Below are 26,158 nucleotides of genomic sequence, written 5' to 3' on the forward strand. Positions count from 1 at the left end.
TTGACAGTAACGGTACTCATATCGTAAATTTGCCATAAATACTATATGATCTATAATGTAGATTAGTTATAGGATTCAACGGAATCTAGACACACGAACACGTAGGGCGACACAGATGGCTAGGGACAGTAACATAGGGTTCACATTTAGGTAAAACAAGCATTAAGGTATCAGGTAGGCAGGTGTTGGTTGGACACTATAACTATGGAAGTACCAAATCCATTTTAAATCATAGGTCCGGTGCTAGGTAGAGCGTATATCTGTATGTATGTATGTAATATATGTGGGTATGCATATAGGTATATGTGCACGTGTTGTTGGTTAGAAGCTGGGATTTCCATATGAATTTTCTAAAATTGGGATGATCATTTTGTTTTCATTTATTAAATGAAGAATTTTTGCCTGGTGAATTGAGTTTTTGTTTTTCAGGCGGTATGCCAAATTACTCCGAGGTTTTATTTTTGCTGTAGATCGTCTGTAACATCTCACCTTTGATCAAACTACCACCTCATATTGCTGGCCGTTTTCGCATTAAAAAAAATCAATTTATGAAGCAAAAATCTTCAACTACAGAAAAAAGAATTTTTTTTAAATAATCACCCAAATTTACCAAATATATATATATATAAAAACAACGAAACCTCATCCCCTAGGAACTAACCAACAACGAAGTAGGGGAAAATGCATACATAGTAACTTATTAAAAGACCGATTTAAATAAGGACCCTAAAAACGAGGATACCTGATATAAACTTTGCTTGAAGACCCAATTCTGAATTTTTAATATCTACTACAGTACTGGGCACATTTTTTTTCCGACAGTCAATGCTAAATGCCTATATATTACTATGCACGCAAATAATGAAGTGAAACAGTATCCGGTTTTAGTATCAGAAAGGTGAGGCTGCGAGAATTAAAATACAGTTAAAACAGCATGACGCGTTATTTAGTGACTCAGTTATTAGCAAGTGTTTCTTTCTACGAATTCTAAATTAAAATTTCTGATTCAATTTAAAAAAATTTGTTGGGAGGAGCTCGAGGTGACGTTCACGAGTTTTCATGTCCGTAAACCCATCTGTGATTATTGATTTATTTTGATTAAGCACAAAGGGCCAGGTCAATATTTTAAGGGAGTATGAAGACAAAAAAAATTTTTAACGGCTTACCGTCGTTTTTAAACCTAATATTCTTCGGCAGGGGTTACGTAAAAAATAATTTTTTTTTTTTACAAAGGCAAGAACAGGGAGTAGACATGAAGATCCCTACTCTTTCTAGTGATACAAAATTGCGTGCATAAGTGTGTGTATCTTCTACTTGTTTCATTCATCAGACTGGCGGTATGTTGGGGCACTGCTTTGAGGGGTTTAGTCGAATAAATCGATCCCAATACTTTTTTAAGTCTCGAACTTATTCTATCCGTTTCCTTAATACCGATCGGCTAGGTTATGGGAACATAAACAAACCGACACCGGTGGAACAAAAACACATATACACTCAGTATATTCATATTTGACGGATTTTTTTCAGTTTCCGTCTACAGAATCCACTCACAAGGCTTTGGTTGGCCCGGGGTTATGAAGTTGCATTTAATTCCGTTCGTTCTACTCAAGGTGCCATGTGGTGGGACTGAACCCAGAACCGTGTGGTTAAGAATCAAACTTCTTACCACAGAGCCACGCCTGCAGAGGACATGAAACTCGTAGAAGTTTACATATAAATCCTCTGTATATTGAATATGTATCTTTCAGAGGATGATGTACGTCTTTCGTCAGTCCCATCCATGTATATATTTGTCGGCAGCTTCTACCGGTTGCACCAAATGAGATGACATCTAATAAATGTAACACCTCACGATTTTCAATCCTGCAAAAGGTAAACTTTGACTGTCATCAGTGACGATAGGATGAAACGACAGCATTTAAAGATCGTGTCGCATACCTACAATGTAGCCAAGATGCGAACGGATTCAAAACAAATACAATACCAGACCAATTATCCGGCAAATCTGAGACCGGAAGTCTACCGGATTTCTGAATTTTCCGGTTTTCTGGAAACAATCTTAGTATATTCTTAAAATCTAAAATAAATCATGAAATGTTAAGAAACAAATTGTAATCGATTGATTCAAATTAACACATTTCTAAAGCAGGGATTGACTGGTATTCATAAATCCATCCGTATAATATTTATAGTAAGAAAATTAAATGAAGAACATGATTTTATTTAAGCTACGGTTACAAATTAATGTAAATCTATAGCAGGGTTTCATAGTTAAAATTCTTAAAATATAACATACTGTACCATGTGTGCAGTATGATGTTTACAGAATGAAAATTAAACGAATAAAAGTAAAGATCGTGATTTTATTTAACCGATGCAGTTGCAAATTGATATGATTTTAAAGCAGATTATCGATCAAGCCACAAAGTTTTTTGGCGATCTTTCGTCTCTAGTAGACCTTTCCGTCGATTTCCGTAAAAATTTTTTTTTTTTTTTTACATATGGGCTTGCGGGAACTTTTGAAGTAATGAGAGCGAAAGAGACCAAGAGAAAGCGATTGTATGACGAGGGAAGTTCTTTTGAAGTTACCGTGCATGTGAAGCATTGATGTACATGTGTGTTTGTTTGATAGGGTGTGGGAGACAGACAGTATGTTGTGTAAGTGAAGTGCTTCTGTTAGTGTGTGTGAAGAGACAGAGTAATGTGTGAAAGAAAGAGATAACTGAAATTTTTTACTCGGTGTATGTGTATATGTATGTATATTACTTCAAAAGTTCCCGCAAGCCCATATGTAAAAAAAAATAAATTTTTTTACGGAAATCGATGGAAAGGTCTACTAGAGACGAAAGATCGCCAGTTTTTTTTTTCTATACACCGTATACAAAATTAACCAACTTCCAAAATGAGAAAAACAGGAACTGTGTATGCACAACGTTAGAAAATTGCTTTGGACAGCATTCCGGATTTCTGGAAGCCGGTTAAAAGATACGGCATTGTGTATAAATGATTTAAGAAGACAAGGGATTCCTAGGCTTTATCTCCTTAGTCTTCCCTCCCCCACCCCCTGTCTTCGAAGAGCGCCAAGATAGCAGGAATATGATTGGGTGAAAATCAGTCACGTGATTCACGCTCAGCGGTGTAATTATCATGTAAAGGGGGGAACCTTGTTCCGCTCTGAGGAGAGGAAACAGTTTGTCATTTGTTGTGCATATTTATCTTCTTTCTACCTCCGACAAACTACTGTATATATATTACTAAATATATATATATACCAACCCAACAACAACCTCTATTACTACTGCTTGCTTGTATTATATTATTATATATTAGATTATATTACGCTGCATACGTATTTTAATTACGCCAACTTGGTTGGTTCTGCGACGAAAGTAGTGGGAAACCTTATCACATATTTGGTGGGGAAAGAAAGACAGGCAGAATATGTCAAGAAAATAGCAGAACATCGACTGCTATGTTGATTTCTATTTATCATCTTTGTAGTATTTTACTTTCTCCCTTTTCGATGTCTTAAACAAGATTTAAACAAACCTTTCCCCACCCAACAATCCTCCTTTTCCCCCTTTTCCTCGCCTCTGTATTCCTTTCTTGGCCATCACCCTCGAGTTTTATTGCAACACCAGTAATAATAATAAATTATTTAATTTATCTAATTTAGAATTTACCTATTAAAGAAAAAAAAAAAAATCAAACGAACAAACAAACAAACGGTAGTTTAATAAAATATTGGTTGTTGAGGCTAAGATAAAGTGGATTATGATATATTATTATTAATAAAAAAAGCAAAGGCGGGATTATCTTTAACCAAAGCGACGATCACATTAACAGTGGACTGTTTACATTGGCGCACTTGGACAAGATTTGCGTGTGTGTATAGTTATATAGCATCACATGTGTTAAACAGTTATATATCAATAAATACAAACAGCATTCTCACTCATATCTACATACAACCACACACAAATACATATATAAATCTATCTACGCACACACATATACATATATATATATACACACAAACATATCGGTAATAACCACTCACACACACACACATAAAGATATCAGCGCACAATCACACAATCACACACATATACATATCTTTACATAACCACACACACACACATATATAAACATAACTACACATCTACACACCTAAGTGTGCTGTAAACATGGCGGAAGGTGGCACCTCCTATTGCCAGGTGAGTCGAATAATCATTGTTTTTTCTCGTTACTTCTCAACTAAAATGTAAACTTAACTCCAAGATGACTCGATTAATCATTCATATTTCCTTCTTCCATTTCTTTTCTTTATTATATATCGATAATTTATGTATAATTAATAGTCAACATTAACAACCCCCCACATAATACCGACAATGCGAGGTAGGAGCGTGGCATTGTTCACTCGAGTTTCTCTCGGTATCTAGAGAAATCAGAACAATGCTTCATAGTAAATTTGCTAGCGACAACTAGACAGAGAATGAAGTGTTAAATATCTAGCTATCCATCAATCCATTTATCTATCTATCTATCTCTAACTGCTTATCTATCTGTCTATCCGTCTATCTATCTATCTATCTATCTATCTATCTCTATCTGTCTATCTATCTATCTATCTATCTCTATCTGTCTATCTATCTGTCTATCTATCTATCTATCTCTATCTGTCTATCTATCTATCTATCTATCTATCTATCTCTAACTGTCTATCTATCTATCTATCTATCTCTAACTGTCTATCTATCTATCTATCTATCTCTAACTGTCTATCTATCTATCTATCTCTAACTGCTTATCTATCTATCTATCTATCTCTAACTGCTTATCTATATCTCCGAATTGTCTATCTAGCTATATGTCTACCTCTATATTTGTCTGTCATCTTGTCCATTACTTCGTCCGTTTGTTCATTTCCCTATTTGCCTATCTCTCTACCTACCTACCAGTTTCTCTGTTTATCAATGAGTCTTGTCTATCAATCTACCTCTATCCATCTGTTCATCTTGTCTATCCTCATCTAGTAAATCTGTCCTGTTTATCTATCTATCTATCTATCTGTCTGTCTATCTGTCTGTCTGTCTATCTATCTGTCTATCTATCTATTTGTCTATCTATCTGTCTATCTATCTATTTGTCTATCTATCTGTCTATCTATCTGTCTGTCTATCTATTTGTCTATTTATCTGTCTATCTATTTGTCTATCTGTCTGTCAATTTATCTATCTGTCTGTCTGTCTATTTGACTATCGAGAGGTAGAAAGAAAAAAGAATTTTTTTGTTATGTTTATTATGTTTTAAATAGTTGGTTGCTATGATGAAATAATACGAGTTGCTTAATACAAATAAGGTGGTTTGATGGACTAAGACAAATTAGAAGCCGACCGGTCGAGTCGGCTTTTGTCTTTCATATGACCCTTGGGATGTTTTTTTCCCTCCCTTAGGGGATAGTAATATATTTATGGTTAAGTGAGTACTATAGTAGTAATAGTAATCTTCTAGCTGTTACTATTGTTTAATATTTTCAGCCTCACTTCTCTGTCTATTGTCAGTTTATCTAGTCAAAAGAAATATCTTCACTCTGACACTAAACCAACTAGAGCCGTGGGCAAGCATATATGGTTGCTATATCTATCAGATATAGCAGCCAAATCTTACTTAAAATTACACTTTCTAGATGTAAAGGACAGACATGACAATAATTGCGGAAAGCCTCTGTAGAAATATACATTTCAATCTTATATAAGGACAAGACACATAAGACGAGCTATGGCGAGTCTTATCGCTGTATCTATTAGAAATAGCAGTTAAATCTCCCTCAAATTACACCTTTTAAATTTATAAAAGAACAGGACATCTTAAAATAACTGTGGGAAGCTTCTGTGGTCGTTATATGTGTAAGAAATAGCAATTAAATCTCCCTCAAATTACACTTTCTTGTCTTATATATGGACAGCAAACAGGAGAACCGCGATCGCTGTATTATCAGAAATAACAGCTAAATCTCCCACAAATCACACCTTCCAGGTTTATATATGGACATAACACATTAATAGTAACTGAGGAGCTTCTGTGGTTATCAAAAACACTAGCTAAATCTTCCTCTGATTACACCTAGATTTATGTAAGGACAAGATGTGACAACTGTGGGGAAACTTCTGTGGGCGTTGTACTTAACAGACATCGTTGCTAAATCTCCCTCAAATTCTACCTTTCGGACATATTAGAACAGGAGACGTTAGCAGGAATGTAGGAAGCATCTATGATCGCTGTGTATATCAGAAATAGCAGCTAAATCTTCCTCAAACCAGACCTCTCGGTCTTATATAGGGACAGGACACAGATAATGCAATCCTTTAATAATCCCCCAATATCTCTAAAAAGGTAAGATTATCATGGCTAGATTGCTCTTGATCACAAGTCTTGTTCTATCAGGGCTGGCTAGCTGACTGGACGTAATTCTAAACAGCTAAATCGACAAAATCTTTGTCCCTTTATATCGAATATATGTGATTAAAATCGATCATGGTAGCTGTGGCTAGCTCAATCCACAACTGACTTCTAGTCCCGAAATCTTAATTTTACATTTTAAAGGGTTCCAGACACCTACAAAATAGAAGGAAGAGGCAAGCTGTTTACCTTGCTCTCTCTCTCTCCTTCGCACTATCTATCTATCTATCTATCTATCTGTCTGTCTGTCTGTCTGTCTGTCTGTCTATCTATCTATCTATCTATCTATCTATCTATCTCTATCCATCTATCTATCTCTCTATCTCTCTCTCTCTCTATCTATCTATCTATCTGTCTGTCTGTCTGTCTGTCTGTCTATCTATCTCTATCTCTCTCTCTCTCTCTCTCTCTCTCTCTCTCGATGTCTCCCGTCACACAGTCTATCGCTCTGCTCCACCACCGTGCTTCCTCGCGTTTCTATTTTCATTTCACTTTCATATTTATTTCTACCTAAAAACCAAGGCGTTTCCTCCTGAATGGTCTTGACCGTGATTGCTAAAAATAACACCTCTCTCACCCATAAAAAAAAGAAGATATATTTATTGAAATGATTGTCAAAAATGTCACCCCTCCCTATCTTACTGCCTCGTTCTATTTCCTTCTCTCTCTTTTCCTTTCTCCCCCTTGTCTTTTTCCCTTTTCTCTCTCTCTCTCTCTCTTCCCTTTCTTTCTTTCTTTCTCCCTGTTCTCTCTCCCTCTCACTCAATCCTTTTTCTCCCTCACTTTCTCTCTCTCTCTCCCGTTCTCTGACTAAGACATTCACTATGTTCTTTTAACTCAGATGTAGGTGTTGGACATAAGACATATGATATATCGATTACTCATCATACCAAACATGGGACATTTTTTCTTTATTTGTGTAGGAAATGAAATTCCTGATCGACAATACCTTACCCCAATTAAGAATCAATCAATGAATTTACAGCTCAAATAAAGGGACCCATTCTTCATTATCGTGTCCGTCCTCCTTTGTTCAGACACAAATCAGCTCTCGTTGATAACGACCAACGACATTCCGTTTGTGACTATCTAGAGGATTGCATTCGCCAATATGTGTGTGTCTATATATTTCTCGGGGTCGAGAAATAAAGTACCAGTTACGCACTGGGGTTGATGTAATCGACTTAATCCCTTTGTCTGTCCTTGTTTCTCCCCTCTGTGTTTAGCCCCTTGTGGGTAGTAAAGAAAGAAATATATATATAATATATATATAATATATATATATATATATATATATATATATAATATAATATATATATATATATATATATATCCCCCTCTCTCTATATTCTTTTACTTGTGTTAGTCTGCGGCCTTGAAGGGTTTTAGTTGAAGAAATTGACCCCGGGACTTATTTCTTAAAAACCTAGTTCTTATTCTATCGTTCAGTCTTGCCGAACCGCTGAGTTACGAGAACGTAAACACACCAACACCGGTTGTTAATCCATGATGGGGAACAAACACATACAAAGGCACACACACATATAGATATATACATATATAAATAGGATCTGCTTCTTTCAGTTTCCGTCTACAAAATCCACTAACAAGGCTTTAGTCGACCTGGAGTTATAGTAGAAGACACTTGGCCAAAGTGTCACGCAGTGGGACTGAACCCGGAACCATGTGGTTGCATATACTTGTATGCACCTCACGGGGGCAAAGTGGCTAACTTCCCTTCGAGTGTTGGGTCTTACATAAATCTAGGTGTAATCAGAGGAAGATTTAGCTAGTGTTTTTGATAACCACAGAAGCTCCTCAGTTACTATTAATGTGTTATGTCCATATATAAACCTGGAAGGTGTGATTTGTGGGAGATTTAGCTGTTATTTCTGATAATACAGCGATCGCGGTTCTCCTGTTTGCTGTCCATATATAAGACAAGAAAGTGTAATTTGAGGGAGATTTAATTGCTATTTCTTACACATATAACGACCACAGAAGCTTCCCACAGTTATTTTAAGATGTCCTGTTCTTTTATAAATTTAAAAGGTGTAATTTGAGGGAGATTTAACTGCTATTTCTAATAGATACAGCGATAAGACTCGCCATAGCTCGTCTTATGTGTCTTGTCCTTATATAAGATTGAAATGTATATTTCTACAGAGGCTTTCCGTAATTATTGTCATGTCTGTCCTTTACATCTAGAAAGTGTAATTTTAAGTAAGATTTGGCTGCTATATCTGATAGATATAGCAACCATATATGCTTGCCCACGGCTCTAAGATGAGTTCCTTTCGTGTGTTGTGCTTCACAGATGCAATGACCAAGTCTTTTGGCATTATCTCATACATGGAAAGAAGAACCATCAAACCAAGCAAAATCGCAGTTGTGGCAGACACTGGTGTCATAAAAGTTGGCACCCGTGTCAGAGGCAAGTAATCGCACCACGGTGTCACACAATTGGCACATAAAAGCACCCATTACACTCTCAATGTGGTTGGCCTTAAGAAAGGCATCCAGCCCGGTCAAACCATCCAACCCATGCCAGCATGGACAACAGATGTTAACTGATGATGATTACTTGTATATACATATATATATATATATATAAAACCATCCGTCCTTGTTTTCCTTGTATCGTCTGTCTGGATATTTTGTTGTCCCTTTTTTGTTTCACCTGTCTTTTAATGACAATTTATCTGCAAAAATCAAGCATTGTCCTTACAGCTGTTTCAATTAAGCATAATCTATTAGGATTAGTTGAAACAGCTGTAAGGGACCATGTTTGGTTTTTCCAAATAATGAATTTTTATTAAATGCTATATCTCCATTTTCTTATGTTCTTTTGAATGATTATAAACCATGATTTGTATATAAGCCTATTGTTTTATGAATATTAATATTCGCAGCAAATATTCGGTATTAAACAATTAATTGGATGATAACATCCCTTAACGAGGCTAATTTAACCTCCAGTTGAATTATATGTTTATATATAAATTTATATATCTATATATATATACTTGTATGTGTATTTATATAATCGCATGTATATATATATATATATATATATATATACTTGCATATTTTTTCAACTAATTTTAATTTGTAGTAGGTTATTTTTATTGGATGAAACTTTCTATGTGTATTCCATACAATAAGGTTATCTTGAAAGAGGAGTTGTGGTTCTATTGGTAAAATCCCAAATTTGTAATAATATATGCTTGTGTGTATATATATATATATATATATATATATATATATATATATATATAATATATATATATATATATATATATACTGGTATGTATAAAATCAAAATAAGCAACAAGGATATCTAGAGGTAATGAGGTAATGCAGTATGATCGTTTCAAGCAAGTCCATTTAATTGAACAATGCAATCATTACATGAATTTAAATGCAGAGTGATTCTCAGCTGCATAAAGACATAGAATTCAATTAAATTAAAACAGATGAACACATTAGTACACATTAGTATAGTTTTAGCTAGTAGCTTCTTAGCTGAAGTGAAACACCATGTTCTTTGTCTGTCTCCTTAACTTCTTGGCGATTTTAGGTAAAATTATACTAATGTGTCCATCTGTTTTAATTTAATTGAATTCTATATCTTTTATGCAGCTGAGGATTGCTCTGCATGTAAATTGATGTTATGTTTGCATTGTTCAATTAAATGGAGTTGCTTGAAACGATCTTACTGCATTACCTCTGGATATCGTTGTTGCTTATTTTGATTTTAATCACCTTACTTTGAAATTGTATGGATAATGCTGTACTAAATTATAGTGCCTCAACTCAGGTACCATATTCATCTGAATCTAAATTTTTACTGGTATGTGTGTGTGTGTATATATATATACACACACACACTGGTATGTATGTATGTATATATATATATATATATATATATATATATATATACATACACACTGGTATAATTATAAACAGGGTAAATTTTAGCCATTTCTCTGCAGACTAAAAAAAATGAACTACCTTAATTGATTTTCAAACCTTATTTGGTTCTTATAAATATATATATATATATATATATATATATATATATATATATATTTGTTTATATGTATATACTTATATTTACATATATACTTGCATATATATGTATATTTATATACACACACACTCACACATGTGTATATGTATATATATACACAGAAGTGTATATATGCACACTTCTTTATTTCACTCTCATGATGTATGAGTTTGATTGAAATAAATTTGGCTGCTATATGAAGCTGGCGGCAACCATGCAGAGCATCATTGTAGCCTTTTGCAAGAAGTGGGCTACATTTGACATGCCTCACCATCAGATACTGCTAAAATGATGTCAAGGTAATTCTTCCTTGGCACAACATTAAGAAAGCCCCTCGGGCTGCAGTTTGCCCATGACTGACATAGGAACTTCCTTCTGACTTAACAGTTGTTGACGCTCAAGTCAAGGTTAATTGAACAGAATGCTGATGATCAAAAGGCTTTGTTGTAGTATGCAGAATTGCATTACGTTAATGTGGTATGCCTTCCTTCCTACCTTGTTTTTAGGACAATAGATTCAAGGATGGTTTGCCTGCTATTTCAAGCACGACAAACGTCCACATCATGGTCATCTTCGTTTCTTGCAGGTTGTGGTGGGAACCGAGTCCTGCCAATTCGCCTAAAGCTAGAAGGTAGACACTGGATGTGTATAAGATAAATGTACGCATTATATTTCATCTTTCTTTAACATTCTCAGTTCAAATTCCGCTGTGGTCAACTTTCCCTTTCAGCTTTTCGGCAATCAATTACACACTTTCACTTTCCTTCTACCAAATCCACTGACAAGGCTTTGGTTGGCCCAAGGGAATAGTGGAGGACACTTGCTCAAGGTGCCATGCAGTGGGACTGAATCCAAGACCACAATGGTTGGAAAGCAAGCTTCTAACCATACAGCCACACCTGCACCAATATTTTTAGGATATTTCTTAAGAAAGATATCTGTTCTCCAAATGTCATGAGGAAACAAAGTTGGGTGGCACTGGGGTGGGAGGTGCAGTATTGTATTTGTATCCCTAAGTAAATTAATTGCTCTATGTATAAGTAAATTCCTTGTTAGCAGCTTTCACCTGGACATTTATCATTTACGTATAAATGGAGCTTGTTGGCAAAGGAAGCCTTCGAGTTAATCATTTCTTTTCTGATTATTCACCACCCAATCCATGGGTGGGATTGGTATAATCGATAGAGCGGTGATAATTAGTCACGTCTCTTTAGCATTTCTGAGTTCAAATCCCGCTGGGAGTCGAACTTGCCTTTCATCCTTCCTGCAGGAGAATTGGGGCGCAATAAGACTAGTTCTATCAGTTACAACCCTGCAGTGTGTGTATACAGATATATATATGTATTTATATAGTATACGTTATGTAATATATACACCCTCACACTAATGTTTGTGTTTGTCACAAATTGTTATTCAACGCCTTATTGTATGTATGCATACACACATATATATGTCTAAAATATCTGTCGTCCTAATACATATATGTATATATACATGCATGTGTATATACATGTTCTCATATGTACACACACATGTATGTATGTCATTTCTATTTTTTAATTATATAAATCTTTGACTGAGGAGGGAGCTTCTTTCCAACAAAGATGCATGGCTCCATCTTTGGGATGTAGTTAACACAGACAAATTTGCATTTGGAACTTGAGAAAAGTCTTGCATACTTTTATTGTTCCACTCACAGATTGCACTTGTAATGTACGAATTAGCCGGTCAATTTCACTTTCTGAAAATCCTATCTTATCCAGATCCTCCTTTAAGCATTTACTAACAAAACCTAGTGCTCCAATTATGTATGTATGTATGTATGCATGCACTCTAATTACCTGCTTATATGTGTGTGTATGTGTATGTATATATATTACAAAACTCTCCAGAAACCAGAAACTCCTTAAACCTTATCAGAATTAGAGAATCTCAGCTTGGGGCAATTATTGATTAATAAGAACCACTGAACAGAAAGAACACGTGTGATCAAATGTGTTCCAACCATAACCATCCTGTTTGAGTTGTATCTAGGACTTATTGTATGTATGTATGTATGTATATATACACAGAGAATCTCGGCATTTCAATCTCAATATAGATGCATAGAAATTGCAGGGCCTGTTTTACATAAAGCATATGTACTTCAGTTGTATACAGAAAGTTGTAGCTTTTATTTATTCAAAGGCTATGTAGTTTATTTATTTATTTTTGACCATCCCAGCTAAAGGCCATGCTGGGGCATCATTTTTAAAATTTACCAATTTATGATATTTCTTTAACCTATGGCACCAGTGCAGGTGGCACGTAAAAAGCACCCACTACACTCACGGAGTGGTTGGCGTTAGGAAGGGTATCCAGCTGTAGAAACATTGCCAGATAAGTCCGGAGCCTGGTGCAGCCTTCTGGCTTCCCAGATCCCCGGTCGAACCGTCCAACCCATGCTAGCATGGAGAACGGACGTTAAATGATGATAATGATGATGATGTAGATATCTAATTAAACGTTTTGAGTCGGATTGTGTAAAGTGTTTGAATGTTAAAAATTAAATAATAGTAAAAATGATAATTATTATAGCCAAAGCTATCTTGTGAAAAATACTGTCCGTTATGGTTTGAATCATTTGCACCTGCCTATTTGTCAATCTGTATCTGTCCCTATGTCCATCTGCCCCTCCATCTCTCTGTCTATTCATTTCTCTATCAGTCTATTTGCCAATCTTCTGTCTAATCTATATACTGTCTCTTTCACTATCTCTATTTATATGTCTATCTGTGTTGCTATCGAGCTGTCTAACTAATGATATGCTCACAATATATGTAGTAGTGAGGTGAAAATACTTTCATGACTGATATTTATCCAAGCAATTAGTTGACAAGAACTCCCTCTTATGCTGTTTAAGACACTGAAACAATAAGCAAAAAAGTTAACTTCGATATGTTCAACTTGGTTGATATGCCTCTCCGGAGGTATTTTCTCCCAGCCATATTGTTGATAATAATATTAATCAGTCACTACATTGTCCACCTGTCTATCTCTCTATCTGTCCATCTGCCTAATCATTGTCTGTCCAACTATCCATTTGTCAATCTATCTGTCATCTGTCCATTTTATCTATCTGTCTGTCTGTTTGTCTGCCTATCTGTTCATCTTTCTGCCTACACACAGGTATGTCTGCACAAGATGCAGAAAATAACAATTGCAATTTGTGAAGTTTTTCAGCTTCAGTAAAACTAATAGGTGCAGGTGTGGCTGTTCAGTAAGAAGCTGGCTTTCCAAACACATGGTTCTGGGTTCAATCCCAACAGGTATCACTTAGGGCAAATATCTTATACAATAACCTTGGTCTACTCAAAGACTTCTGAGTGGATTTGTTTGACAGAAACTGAAAGAAGCCTTTTGTGTATGTGTGTTTGTCCCCCTCTACCCCTTGAAAACTGGTCGTGGTTTGTTTGGGTCCCTAGTGGTGTAGCATAAAGAGACTGATAGGATAAGTGGCAGACTTTAAAAAAAAAAGAAATTCTGGGGTCAATTGGTTTGAGTTGACCATTGGACGCTGCAAACTAATTGACTGAAACAAGTAAAAGGCAAAACATATAAATAGCTTTTAGTTTTGTCAGCTGAGTAGAATATGCTTTGTTGATGAGGTGTCATAGAACTGAAACATGTCCATTGCATCATCTATATATAGTGTCCAAAAAATTCAGTCAGCTGATCTTGTTGGAGTTACCTCCCTTGATTTTTAAAAAAATGTTTTAAATACCCCAAGATGAAGTTAACCTCACTACATTACATTTGAATCAGATTGAATCCCTGCTGTTAACGTTTAATTCTATATCTACCTCTGTCTCTCTCTACCTACCTATCTGTTTTAATATAGCGGTAATGTATGCATGTTTGTGTGTGTTCCAAATAATAAGAATGAATTCAACATATCTTTATTATAGTTTACTATTGTAGATAGCCAAGGGTTCCAGTTGAGTTCTGCATTGCAAATACCCCCACTTATTCTACCCTTTCAATTTGCATGTTATACACATAGTACGTCGCCACATTTTCAGTCGGGTTGAAGTAAAAATCTGGGGTGTACAGCTGTCATTTTTTTGGGTCCATTTGTTGGTCGTGTGATTTAGGACCTGAGTCTGTGATAAAATGTGCTGGGGTATTTTAAAACCATGTATTTGTGAGTGAGGGAGTGTTGACGGTGTGGGAGATATGAAGGTTTGTCAATTCGTCTGGGGCGCATTTTGTCCCATCCCACTTCAACAAAATTGGCCTTGTGCCTAGTGAAAATTACTTTTTATCTATTTCCCTCTTTATCTATATCTATATGTCTAGTTAGCTATCTAAGCTTGCTAGCCATCTTACTATCTATCTATCTATCGTGTACATACACATATGTGTGTGTATGGATGTATGTATTGCTTCTACTTATATTATGTTACCGCTTATCTTGACTACACATCTTCCCACTGTTCTGACACAATCAGCCAGTTTCCTTTTGAAAGAGAACACTTGTGCGACTGACTGACTGACTGACTATCTTTCACCATTTCGCACACCAAAGGACAGACTTAGTAGCTACTGTGTATTTATTTGTACGTGGTGTGCATGTGTGGTGTCTGTGTGTGTGTATATCTATATATGTAATTGTGTGTGTAAATGCTTAAACAAAAAGAGATGGACACACTTGTCGTTTTCTTTTTCTGTATCCATTAATGACACGACCAAAGAAATCTCTCTCAACACACATACATACTTATACATGCGCACACACATACGCACCAGTGTTTTTGTTTTAGTGAGAGTACAAAATAGTGTAGAGTATACATATTCTATATATGGAGTGGCTGCGTGGTAAGTAGCTTGTTAACCAACCACATGGTTGCGGGTTCAGTCCCACTGCGTGGCATCTTGGGCAAGTGTCTTCTGCTATAGCCCCGGGCCGACCAATGCCTTGTGAGTGGATTTGGTAGACGGAAACTGAAAGAAGCCTGTCGTATATATGTATATATATATATATATATATATGTATGTGTTTGTCCTCCTGGTGTGTTTACGTTCCCGTCACTTAGCTGTTCATCAAAAGAGACCGATAGAATAAGTACTGGGCTTACAAAGAATAAGTCCCGGGGTCGATTTGCTCGACTAAAAGGCGGTGCTCCAGCATGGCCGCAGTCAAATGACTGAAACAAGTAAAAGAGAAAGAGAGAAAGATATATATATATATATATATATGCAAGTCTAGTGATTCACTGTCACACCTCAGTTTTTCCCGCCCGTGTATATCTATTTTACACACACACACACCACACAATGTTCTCATTTCTTGATGCATTTCCTTACTACTTTCATGACCCTACTGTGTGTGTCAGCATTGTTCTTCAACCTCGGGTCAGCCTTCGAAGACTAAACGAATAATAAAAAGACAGCCACTATTCACATGTACATTTTATATCAACCACGTAGTTTAACCGTCAGTCGAACCGAAATATATTCCCACCATGACCATCTCGATTTATCCAAGCTTTATATACATTATTTGGTGGGGGTTTTTTTCTCCAATTTTAAGGTAGTTCGGTGTGATTTGGGTGAATTAAGCTGCTATTTCTAGCATGTTTAGCGATCACGTACAGGCTCTGTCGTGGATGGTCGACACCTTGTTTTTAAAGCATTCTCTAGAATTTCGTAGCTTTCTAGACGAACAATAAACTTATACAATCCCTCTAATGTTGTTTGAAAGAACGAGATGGAATGAACGTGGTTGCTTAACCTTCGAGAAATGTTAGCCAAGTTTTTACTTCAAATTTCATGTAATTTGGTCTTGAAACTTGAAAAAATGCATTGGATAAAGTATTCTTAGATATTCTTAGTGGCAGAGGGAAGGACGTGCTCAGACAGGCTTGACTTGAGGTTAACCATAAAATGACGGATACCGTTTCTCTGGTTGAATAAATGAAGTTTAAACAGACTTCTCCTCTCCCTGTGTGTGTAATAGAAAATGGATTGAACGTTCACACGAATCTTATTTTGCTATATACATGTGTGTTTGTGTATGTGCATCTATCTATCTATATGTCTGTCTGTCTATTTACCTATCTGTCTGTCTATCTATCTATCTGTCTATTTATCTATCTGTCTCTCTATCTATCTGTCTGTCTGTCTATTTACCTATCTGTCTGTCTATCTATTTATCTATCTGTCTGTCTATCTATTTATCTGTCTGTCTATCTATTTATCTGTCTGTCTGTCTATCTATTTATCTGTCTGTCTGTCTATCTATTTATCTATCTGTCTGTCTATCTATTTATCTATATATCTGTCTATCTATCTATGTCTATCTATCTGTCTGTCTATCTATCTATCTATGTCTATCTATCTTTCTATCTATCTGTCTATCTATCTATATCTATCTATCTATCTATCTATCTATCTATCTATCTATCTATCTATCTATCTATCTATCTATCTATCTATCTATCACCACACATATACGCATGTCCATGCACACATGCCTACGTATACATGTCTCTATACTCATATAGGGTACATTTGACTACACAAACTCCAATATGTATGTATGTATGTATGCAGTCACCATTTACTCTTATCTCAATCTAATTATAACCAACATCGAAGACCGGTCCCGGAGGGAATTGTTAGCTGACTGACTTCAATCGTTTGAAATGTGACAAAATTGAATAATAAAAAACTCAAATCTTCAGCGATTTGGTGTGACAATATTAACGATAATAATCATAACTAGAAGTGGGGGGGGAGAAAAAAAGATCTATAAAAGGAATTCTCGCCTTCGCCCTACCCACGTCCCTCTATCACACCTCTGGATTGTCACCTAATCGATATTCGTTCGTCTCTCTCTTTGTAGCTAGCTCTATCTTCGTCGTGTTGTTGTGGTTGTTGTTGAATCTTTTACTTTTTATTGATCTTGAAAATATAATGAAGGGAATGAAAGAAAGAAAGAAAGCAAGAAAGAAATATATTTTTTTAATAGTTAATCCCCACTTCCGAAATGTTATTATATATTTCCGAGGCGCTGCTGCTGCCTCTATACGAAGTCGGAATAATTTATGTGTGTTCACGGAAACCGGGAGCATTTAACAAGGAGAAGAAGAACATTACTACAACTACTGCTGCTGCTATTGAGTTTCTTGATGTTGCTGCTGCTGCTGCTAGTGTAGCAGCAAGCTGCTAAGACAGCTCTTAATTTTAGTACAAGTCTTCTGACCACTCTGTGTGTGTGTGTGTGGAGAAAGAGAGGAAATATGCATATATACATGTATATATATATTAGCACGTTTCTCTCCTCTGTCTACATATCAATAATATATAGACAGGAGAGAAACGTGCTAATATATGTATATATATACATGCATACATATATATCTACATATGTTCCTAATTCTACAATACATATGTATTCATATATATTGCATATATATATATATATATATATATATATATATGATGTTCATTATATAGATATATTTTTTTATATGTATGTATATATAATATATAGTAACACGTATGCATATACAGCCATATATGTATGCACATATACATGTGTGTATATATATAAATATATATATATATATATATATATATATATATATATGTGTGTATATATATATATATTATATATATATATATATATATAAGTATATAGTAAAACATGCATATATATATATATATATATATATATATATATATATGTGTGTGTATATTATATATGTATGTATATATATAATATATATATAAGTATATAGTAAAACATGCATATATATATATATATGCACATATACATGTGTGTGTGTATGTATGTATATATATATATATATATATATATATATATAAGTATATAGTAAAACATGCATATACAGCTATATATGTATATACATGTGTGTATGTATATATATATACACATGCACATATACATGTGTGTATGTGTATATATATATATATATAAGTATATAGTAAAACATGCATATAAAGCTATATATGTATACATGTCTATATGTATACGTATACATGTGTATATGTATACGTATATATGTATACATGTATATGTATATATGTATACATATATATGTGTGTGTGTGTGTGTGTGTGTTTATAGATAGTAACACGTATGCATATACAGCCATATATGTATACACATGCATATATTTTATATGTATAAGCATACACATAACACCTATTTACACACGACACTCATGAGTGAGGTGCGGTTTTCCCCCCAACCCAGCTGGATGAGCAACTTCCTTCGATATGTTCTGACTCAAGATGTGGCGATGTGCCCGGGCCATGTCAGCATGGAAAGTGGACGTAAAGCGATGGCGGTGATGATGGTGATGGTGATGATGACATATGCATGTGTATGTGGGTGTATGTACGTGTGTGGGTAAATATATGCACGTATGTATGTATGTATATGTGCATACATTTACGAAACATGGCTCATGAATGAATGTGTGTGTGTATATTATATATGTATGTATATTGTGTACGTGTGTATGTGTGTGTGTATATTATGTACTTGTGCATATGTGTGTGTATATTTTGTGTGTGTGTATGTATATTATGTACATGTGTATTATGTACTTGTGTATGTGTGTGTATGTATATTATGTACATGTGTGTATATATATATACACACACACCTATACATATATTTAAACACACACTAACACACACACACACACCTATGCATATGTATACATGTATTTAATGTCTGTAATTATTGATATATCTAGATAAACATAATTACATTTTGAACTCACTGATACAAAAGAGAAAGGCAACTTGGTCAGATTATTATCATCATCATCATCACCACCATCATCATCATTATGCTTTCTAAATCAGTGTGGTATTTGCCATTAGATCTGATAATCTATTTACATTTTGTCTGATCAAATTGGCAAAGCTGTACTTCCTAATAAAATATTCAACATGAGTAATGCAGTTGTAAACTGGTAATACCATTGTAGCTTTCACTTCGTCGTCTTCAAGGCTGTTGTCATATCAGTAAAGCATTTGATTTTGAGCATCGTTGTTGTTCTTCCTGCCATCCTGTTTTTGTCTGTATTTTGTTGCTGCCAGCCTCGCCTGGCACCTGTGCAGGTGGCACGTAAAAAGCACCCACTACACTCACAGAGTGGTTGGCGTTAGGAAGGGCATCCAGCTGTAGAAACATTGCCAGATAAGACTGGAGCCTGGTGCAGCCTTCTGGCTTCCCAGATCCCCGATCGAACCGTCCAACCCATGCTAGCATGGAGAACGGACGTTAAACGATGATGATGATGATAATGATTCCTTCTGTTCTTTTCACCTTGTTTACTCGGGTATAAGCCACCCACTCGCCCTTATTTAGTACTACATCTTGGTACAGGATATTTTCTCCTCCCTATTGAAACTTGTTTATGAGCCTTGTCCCGTGTAATAAGTCACACTCCAGTTTTTTGTCAGTTGAAATAGTTTGTTTGTGTAAGTGTACTATAGTACGACTTATACACAAGTAAATATGGTATGTGTGTAAGTGTGTGTGTGCATTCAAATGTTTTTTTTTTTTTTTTTTGTTTTAGACCCAAATCAATCCAACTTTGACTGGGCTGATCTATGAGGATTAAAGACAATCCAGCCATGACCATACTGTTTTTGGTTTGGTTTTTGGCTTTTCTTTTCTGTTCTTGAAGCTCCCTTCATAATCATTTGGTTTTGGGTTCGGTCCTACTGTGTGGCACCCTGGCCAAGTGTCTGCTGTGGCTTTAGGACCCCTAAATTCTTGCGAATTTGGCAGCTGGAAGCTGGAAGAAACTTGTGTGTGTACATGTGTTATTGTGTGTATTGTGTGCTTACCTTGACATCACGTGATAATTGTAAACAAGCACCACTGTCATACAAGTGGTGTCTTTCATTTCCAATATTCTCCAAAAAAAAAAAAAACACAAAACATTTCTGGTCATGAGGAAATATTAGCTTCCTTGGAAACAGGTGAGGGTTGGCGACAGGAAGGGCATCCGGCTGTAGAAAATCTGCCTCAGCCAATTCTGTGTGGCCCATACAAACAAGGACAAGAGGACATTAAAACGATGATGATGATGATATATCTATATCTATATACGTATGTACATACATGCATATCCAGACCATTGGTTGACAGACTGAAGTGTGATTTACCTTGCTTGGAAACTGGTGAGGATTTGTGACAGGTTTCTAGGTCAGTTACGACAGTCTTATTTGCTTTCCTCAAGTTATCTTACTGAATGTCTCCTGACACCAGATTGTGATTTGAATAAGCTTTGACTGTTATATTTAACAGATCATATGATCACACGTAACCTCTCATAAATCATATCCTAGCTTTTAGACCTTTATATACACAAGTATATATATATATATATCAGCCTCTGCAGTAAACCTCTGTGGGTGGGCTAATTGCTAGAAATAACAACCAAATCACATCCTGGTACTCAATATATATATATCAGCCTGATCACACATAACCTCTCTTAAATCACATTCTACCTTTTAGACCTTTATATACACAAGTATATATATATATATATATATCAGCCTCTGCAGTAAACCTCTGTGGGTGAGCTAATTGCTAGAAATAACAACCAAATCACGTCCTGGTACTCAATCTATTCGTCTCTTTTGCCAGGCTGCTAATTTAGCAAAAGCGACTAATAGATTGAGTACCAGACTTACAAAAATAAGAACTGGGGTTGATTTGTTCTGTTTAACCCTTTCAAGGTGATGCCCCAGCATGGCCATACTCCAATGACTGAAACAAGTAGATGATTAATGATTGAGACGAGTTATCAGTGACAGGTAGTAAATCATAAGATCTTGTTATTCAGTTTATATTTAACCCCTTCTAAATCACTGGTTGCTCGTGGGAAAAAAATGCTGTCAAATGGAATTTCTTTACTACTTATCATCTGTGTTTGCTTCACCAAAAACTGGGTCTGTTTTGTGTTGGTGGTGGTGGTGGTGGTGGTGATGGGTGTGTACTACTTATGCCACATTGTTGATAATAACTGTCTGTTAATTCTCCCCTCCTCCTTGCTACATTTTTCATTTGTTGGTACAGTACGACTGAGTGGAGGTGCATGGCTTAGCAGTTAAGGCGTTGGACTTTTGATTGTAAGATTGTGGTTTTGATTCCTCAACGGGGGGCAATGCATTGTGTTCTTAAGCAAAACACTTCATTTCACATTGCTCCAGTCCACTCAGCTGGCTAAAGTGAGTAATCCTGCGATGGGCCGGTGCCCCATCCAGGTGGAAGTATAAGCGCCATGGAGACTGGGAAACTGGCCTTATGAGTTTGGATAACCTAGGAAGGATCTTTTTTATTTACATTATGGCAGTTAACTCTTTTACTCTTTTACTTGTTTCAGTCATTTGACTGCGGCCATGCTGGAGCACCGCCTTTAGTCAAGCTAATCGACCCCGGGACTTATTCTTTGTAAGCCCAGTACTTATTTTATCGGTCTCTTTTGCCGAACCGCTAAGTGATGGGGACGTAAACACACCAGCATCGGTTGTCAAGCAATGCTAGAGGGACAAACACACACATATATATATACATATATACGACAGGCTTCTTTCAGTTTCCGTCTACCAAATCCACTCACAAGGCATTGGTTGGCCCGGGGCTATAGCAGAAGACACTTGCCCAAGATGCCACGCAGTGGGAATGAACCTGGAACCATGTGGTTGATTAGCAAGCTACTTACCACACAGCCACGCCTGTTAAGGAGATTTCTTTGCAACTATGATGTCCCGTGTTCAAGCCCATCTATTGTCATCTTGGACAAATGTCATTTTCTCTAACCTTGGATCAACCCATATATTGTAAGTGGAATTGATTAGACAGAAACTGTAGATTGGGTAGATTGTACCCTTAATTCAGAAGATATACCCCTGCCACACACTATGTTGTAGCACCGGTTCTGTTTGTGAATTATGTTGTGGGACTGTCTGTCAATATGTTTTCCTTTGTATGTGCAGTATGGCCGAATTGTTTGAGAGTTTTCTTTGCAACCTCCAGGTCCTGGCTTTGATCCCATCGCGTGACACCTTGGGCAAATGTCATTTTATATTGCCTTGGATCAACTTGTACATTGCAAGTGAAATTGAGTAGATGGAAAATGTAAGGAAGCCCATCAGTTTGTTTGTACCTGTAATTTAAAAAGCTGTAGCCTTGTTATACAGCGTCACACTAATTCTACCTGAGAATTACATTGAGGGACCATCTGTTAATTCCTCTCAGCAGTTTCCTTTGCAGGTGCAGTTTGGTTGAAATGTTAAAAAGTTTGCTTTGCAGCCGGGTTCCATCCCACCTTTTGTCATCTTGGACAGGTGTCATTTTCTATGGCCTTGGATCAACTCATACATTTCAAGTGAAATGGGTAAATGGAAACTTTACAGAAGCCCATCTGGTGCCTTGTGATCTGGTTTTGACTCCCAGCTGGAGCTAATTTCAATTCATTTAGATTACATGGTATGTTCTAGAAAAGGTATGAACATCTCAACATTGATTTTTCTCCGCTTCCTGCTCCTCATAGAAATCTGAAGCTTCTTGCGTGTCTACTTGGATAATTCTTAAAACTCGATCTGGCAGTAGTCATAGCAACTGAAGCCCAGTGTCTGTTTATGTTTCTTCAAAGAGGTGGTGGGCGAGGAATAGAGTAGTAAGGAGAAACTTTGTTGTGTGTGTATGTGTGTTTATATGTATGTAGGTGTGTATATGTTTATGTGTGTGACTACACAAATACATGTGTATGTCTGTGTATGTTCTTATACGTGTGTACTTGTTTATATATGCACATCTATGTGTTTATGTGTGTATATATGTTGATGTATGTGTATTTGCCTGTTTATATGTGTTATATGTGTTTATATGTGTTATATGTGTATATATGTTGATGTATGTGTATTTGCCTGTTTATATGTGTTATATGTGTTTATATGTGTTATATGTGTATATATGTTGATGTATGTGTATTTGCCTGTTTATATGTGTTATATGTGTTATATGTGTTATATGTGTATATATGTTGATGTATGTGTATTTGCCTGTTTATATGTGTTTGCGTGTGTTTATAAATGTATATACTTTCTGTATATATATATATAAATGTGTTTATATGTGTGTACATACACACACACACACACGTGTGTGTAAGGCAGTGTTGAGCTGAGCCATGCCAATAAAAGTGTTATTGTAAAGAGAGATTGAAATAGTCATCTGTGTATGGCGAGGAATAGATAAGCTTGGAGTAAAGACAAGAGAAAACAAAACAACTTATCAAAAGAAACAAGAGAGGTTAGACTCCTGTACAGAGAAGACTAAGATTAAGTTTATAGATTAGACTTCTCTGATAAATGTTAATAAATCCAGGCTAACACTGTTCTACTATTGACGGGTGATTACACAGCAAATAGTTGAGCCAGTAAATGACCCTCCATGTGGTCATCTGATTTAATTAGATTCATATTTCTTTATTGCCCACAAGGGGACAAACAAGGACAGACATAGGTGTTAAGTCGATTACATCGACCCCAGTGCGTAAATGGTACTTAATTTATTGACCCCGAAAGGATGAAAGGCAAAGTCAACATCGGCGGAATTTGAACTCACAATGTAACAGCAGACGTAATACAAGGGGCTAAACATAGAGGGGACAAACAAGGACAGACAAAGATATTAAGTCGATTACATCGACCCCAGTGTGTAACTGGTACTTAATTTATTGACCCCAAAAGGATGAAAGGCAAAGTCGACCTTGGCGGGATTTGAACTCAGAACATAACAGCAGACGAAATACAGTTAAGCATTTCGCCTGGCATGCTAACGATTCTGCCAGCTCACCGCCTTCGATTTAATTAGATTCAGCAATCAAATCTCTCTTTAAATCACCCCCCTGCCCTGCTGTCTCTCATTTTAATCCTTTTGATATCAACTCAACCGAGACTGCTCCTGGTTCTGTGATACAGGCTTCCGGTTTTGGAATGATCTCAATTGAAGCATCATCATCAACATCATCATCTTTTAAGGTCCATTCTCCATGCTGGCATGGATTGGACAGATTGACAAGGAGCTGTCCAGACCCCAATTGTCTGTTGTGGTATGGTTTCTATGGCTGGATGCCCTTCCTAATGCTAACCACTCGACAAAGTGTGCTGGGTGCTTTTTATGTGCCACGGCATAGCTGTATTAACACAGCACTGGTACAGGTGCATTTTAAGTACCAGCTTAATAATGACAAAGATATTTCACTAAATACTTCATTATTTTCAAAATCAAAGGCATTGTATTTCGTTAGATCTATGGTAAAGAAAGGTTTAACCCTTTCGTTACCAACCCGGCTGAAACCGGCTCTGGCTCTGTAGTACAAATGTCTTGTTTTCATAAGTTTTAAATTAAAATCTTACCAAACCTTAGTCACAGTTTATGTTCCTAACACTAGCTTAATGATAACTAAATTATTTTACTAAATCCTTTGTTATATTTATAATTAATTCAAAGAAACACATAGCATCTCAAAATAAATAAGGTAACGAAAGGGTTAAAGTGATCTACATTAAAACGTTCCAGCCAACTTGAGATTACCCCTGGTTCTATTATACAAACTTCCTCTTTTAAAGTGATCTTAATTAAACCTTTCGTTTAAATTTCATGTTGATTTATCTTCTAAATACCAGTTTACAAATGACTAAGATATTTTACTGAATTTTTTCATTATTTTCAAAATTAATTGAAACAGAGGCAGTGTGTTTCATGAAGAAATATGACTAAACAGTTAAAGTGATCTAAATTAAAATTTTCCATTAAAATTTCATATTAATTTGTATTCCAAACACCAGCTTAATAATGATTGAGATTTTACTAATTTCTTCATTCTTTTCAAACTTAATTAAAAAAACTAAGCAGTGGCACCGGAGTGGCTGTGTGGTAAGTAGCTTGCTAACCAACCACATGGTTCCGGGTTCAGTCCCACTGCGTGGCATCTTGGGCAAGTGTCTTCTGCTATAGCCCCGGGCCGACCAATGCCTTGTGAGTGGATTTGGTAGACGGAAACTGAAAGAAGCCTGTCGTATATATGTATATATATATATATGTGTATGTGTGTGTATGTGTTTGTGTGTCTGTGTTTGTCCCCCTGCTGGTGTGTTTACGTCCCCATCACTTAGCGGTTCGGCAAAAGAGACTGATAGAATAAGTACTGGGCTTACAAAAGAATAAGTCCCGGGGGTCGATTTGATCGACTAAAGGCAGTGCTCCAGCATGGCCGCAGTCAAATGACTGAAACAAGTAAAAGAGTAAAAGAGAGAGTGGGTCAATGTAATCAACTAACTACCACCCATCAGAAATGCCAGCCTTGTACCAAAATTGCAAAAAATTATTCATGCTGTTAAATTAACAATGCTGCAGACTTGGTTCTTTTTCCAAGAGTCTGTCATCGTTAAGCTCTTTCCTGTCTTCTAGTTCTACTTTTCAGCTTATCCTGAATGTGACCTTTGAGGTGGTATGGAAAGGATTAAGACAATAAGATCTGACTACTATTTAGAATAAACTTTCAACTATTGGAT

The 26,158-nt window shown here is 36.0% G+C and overlaps 1 protein-coding gene across 10 annotated transcripts in view; it reads left to right on the plus strand.

Moving 5' to 3' along the window:
• The window catches only part of LOC115222833 (serine/threonine-protein kinase N2), a 219,596-nt gene that overhangs the window by 8,053 nt on the left and 185,385 nt on the right, over positions 1-26,158 (plus strand). The window contains exon 1 of one of the 10 annotated variants that reach the window (XM_036511963.1): positions 4,035-4,217. The exons of the other annotated variants lie outside the window; for them this stretch is intronic. Coding sequence (XP_036367856.1) covers positions 4,188-4,217 — 30 coding nt within the window. The 5' untranslated portion in view covers positions 4,035-4,187. Of the gene's footprint in view, positions 1-4,034; positions 4,218-26,158 lie in introns of those variants that run through there. 10 annotated transcript variants of the gene reach the window in all.

The sequence above is a fragment of the Octopus sinensis genome, linkage group LG21 (genome assembly GCF_006345805.1).
Source record: "Octopus sinensis linkage group LG21, ASM634580v1, whole genome shotgun sequence".
NCBI classification, from domain to species: Eukaryota; Metazoa; Mollusca; class Cephalopoda; order Octopoda; family Octopodidae; genus Octopus; species Octopus sinensis.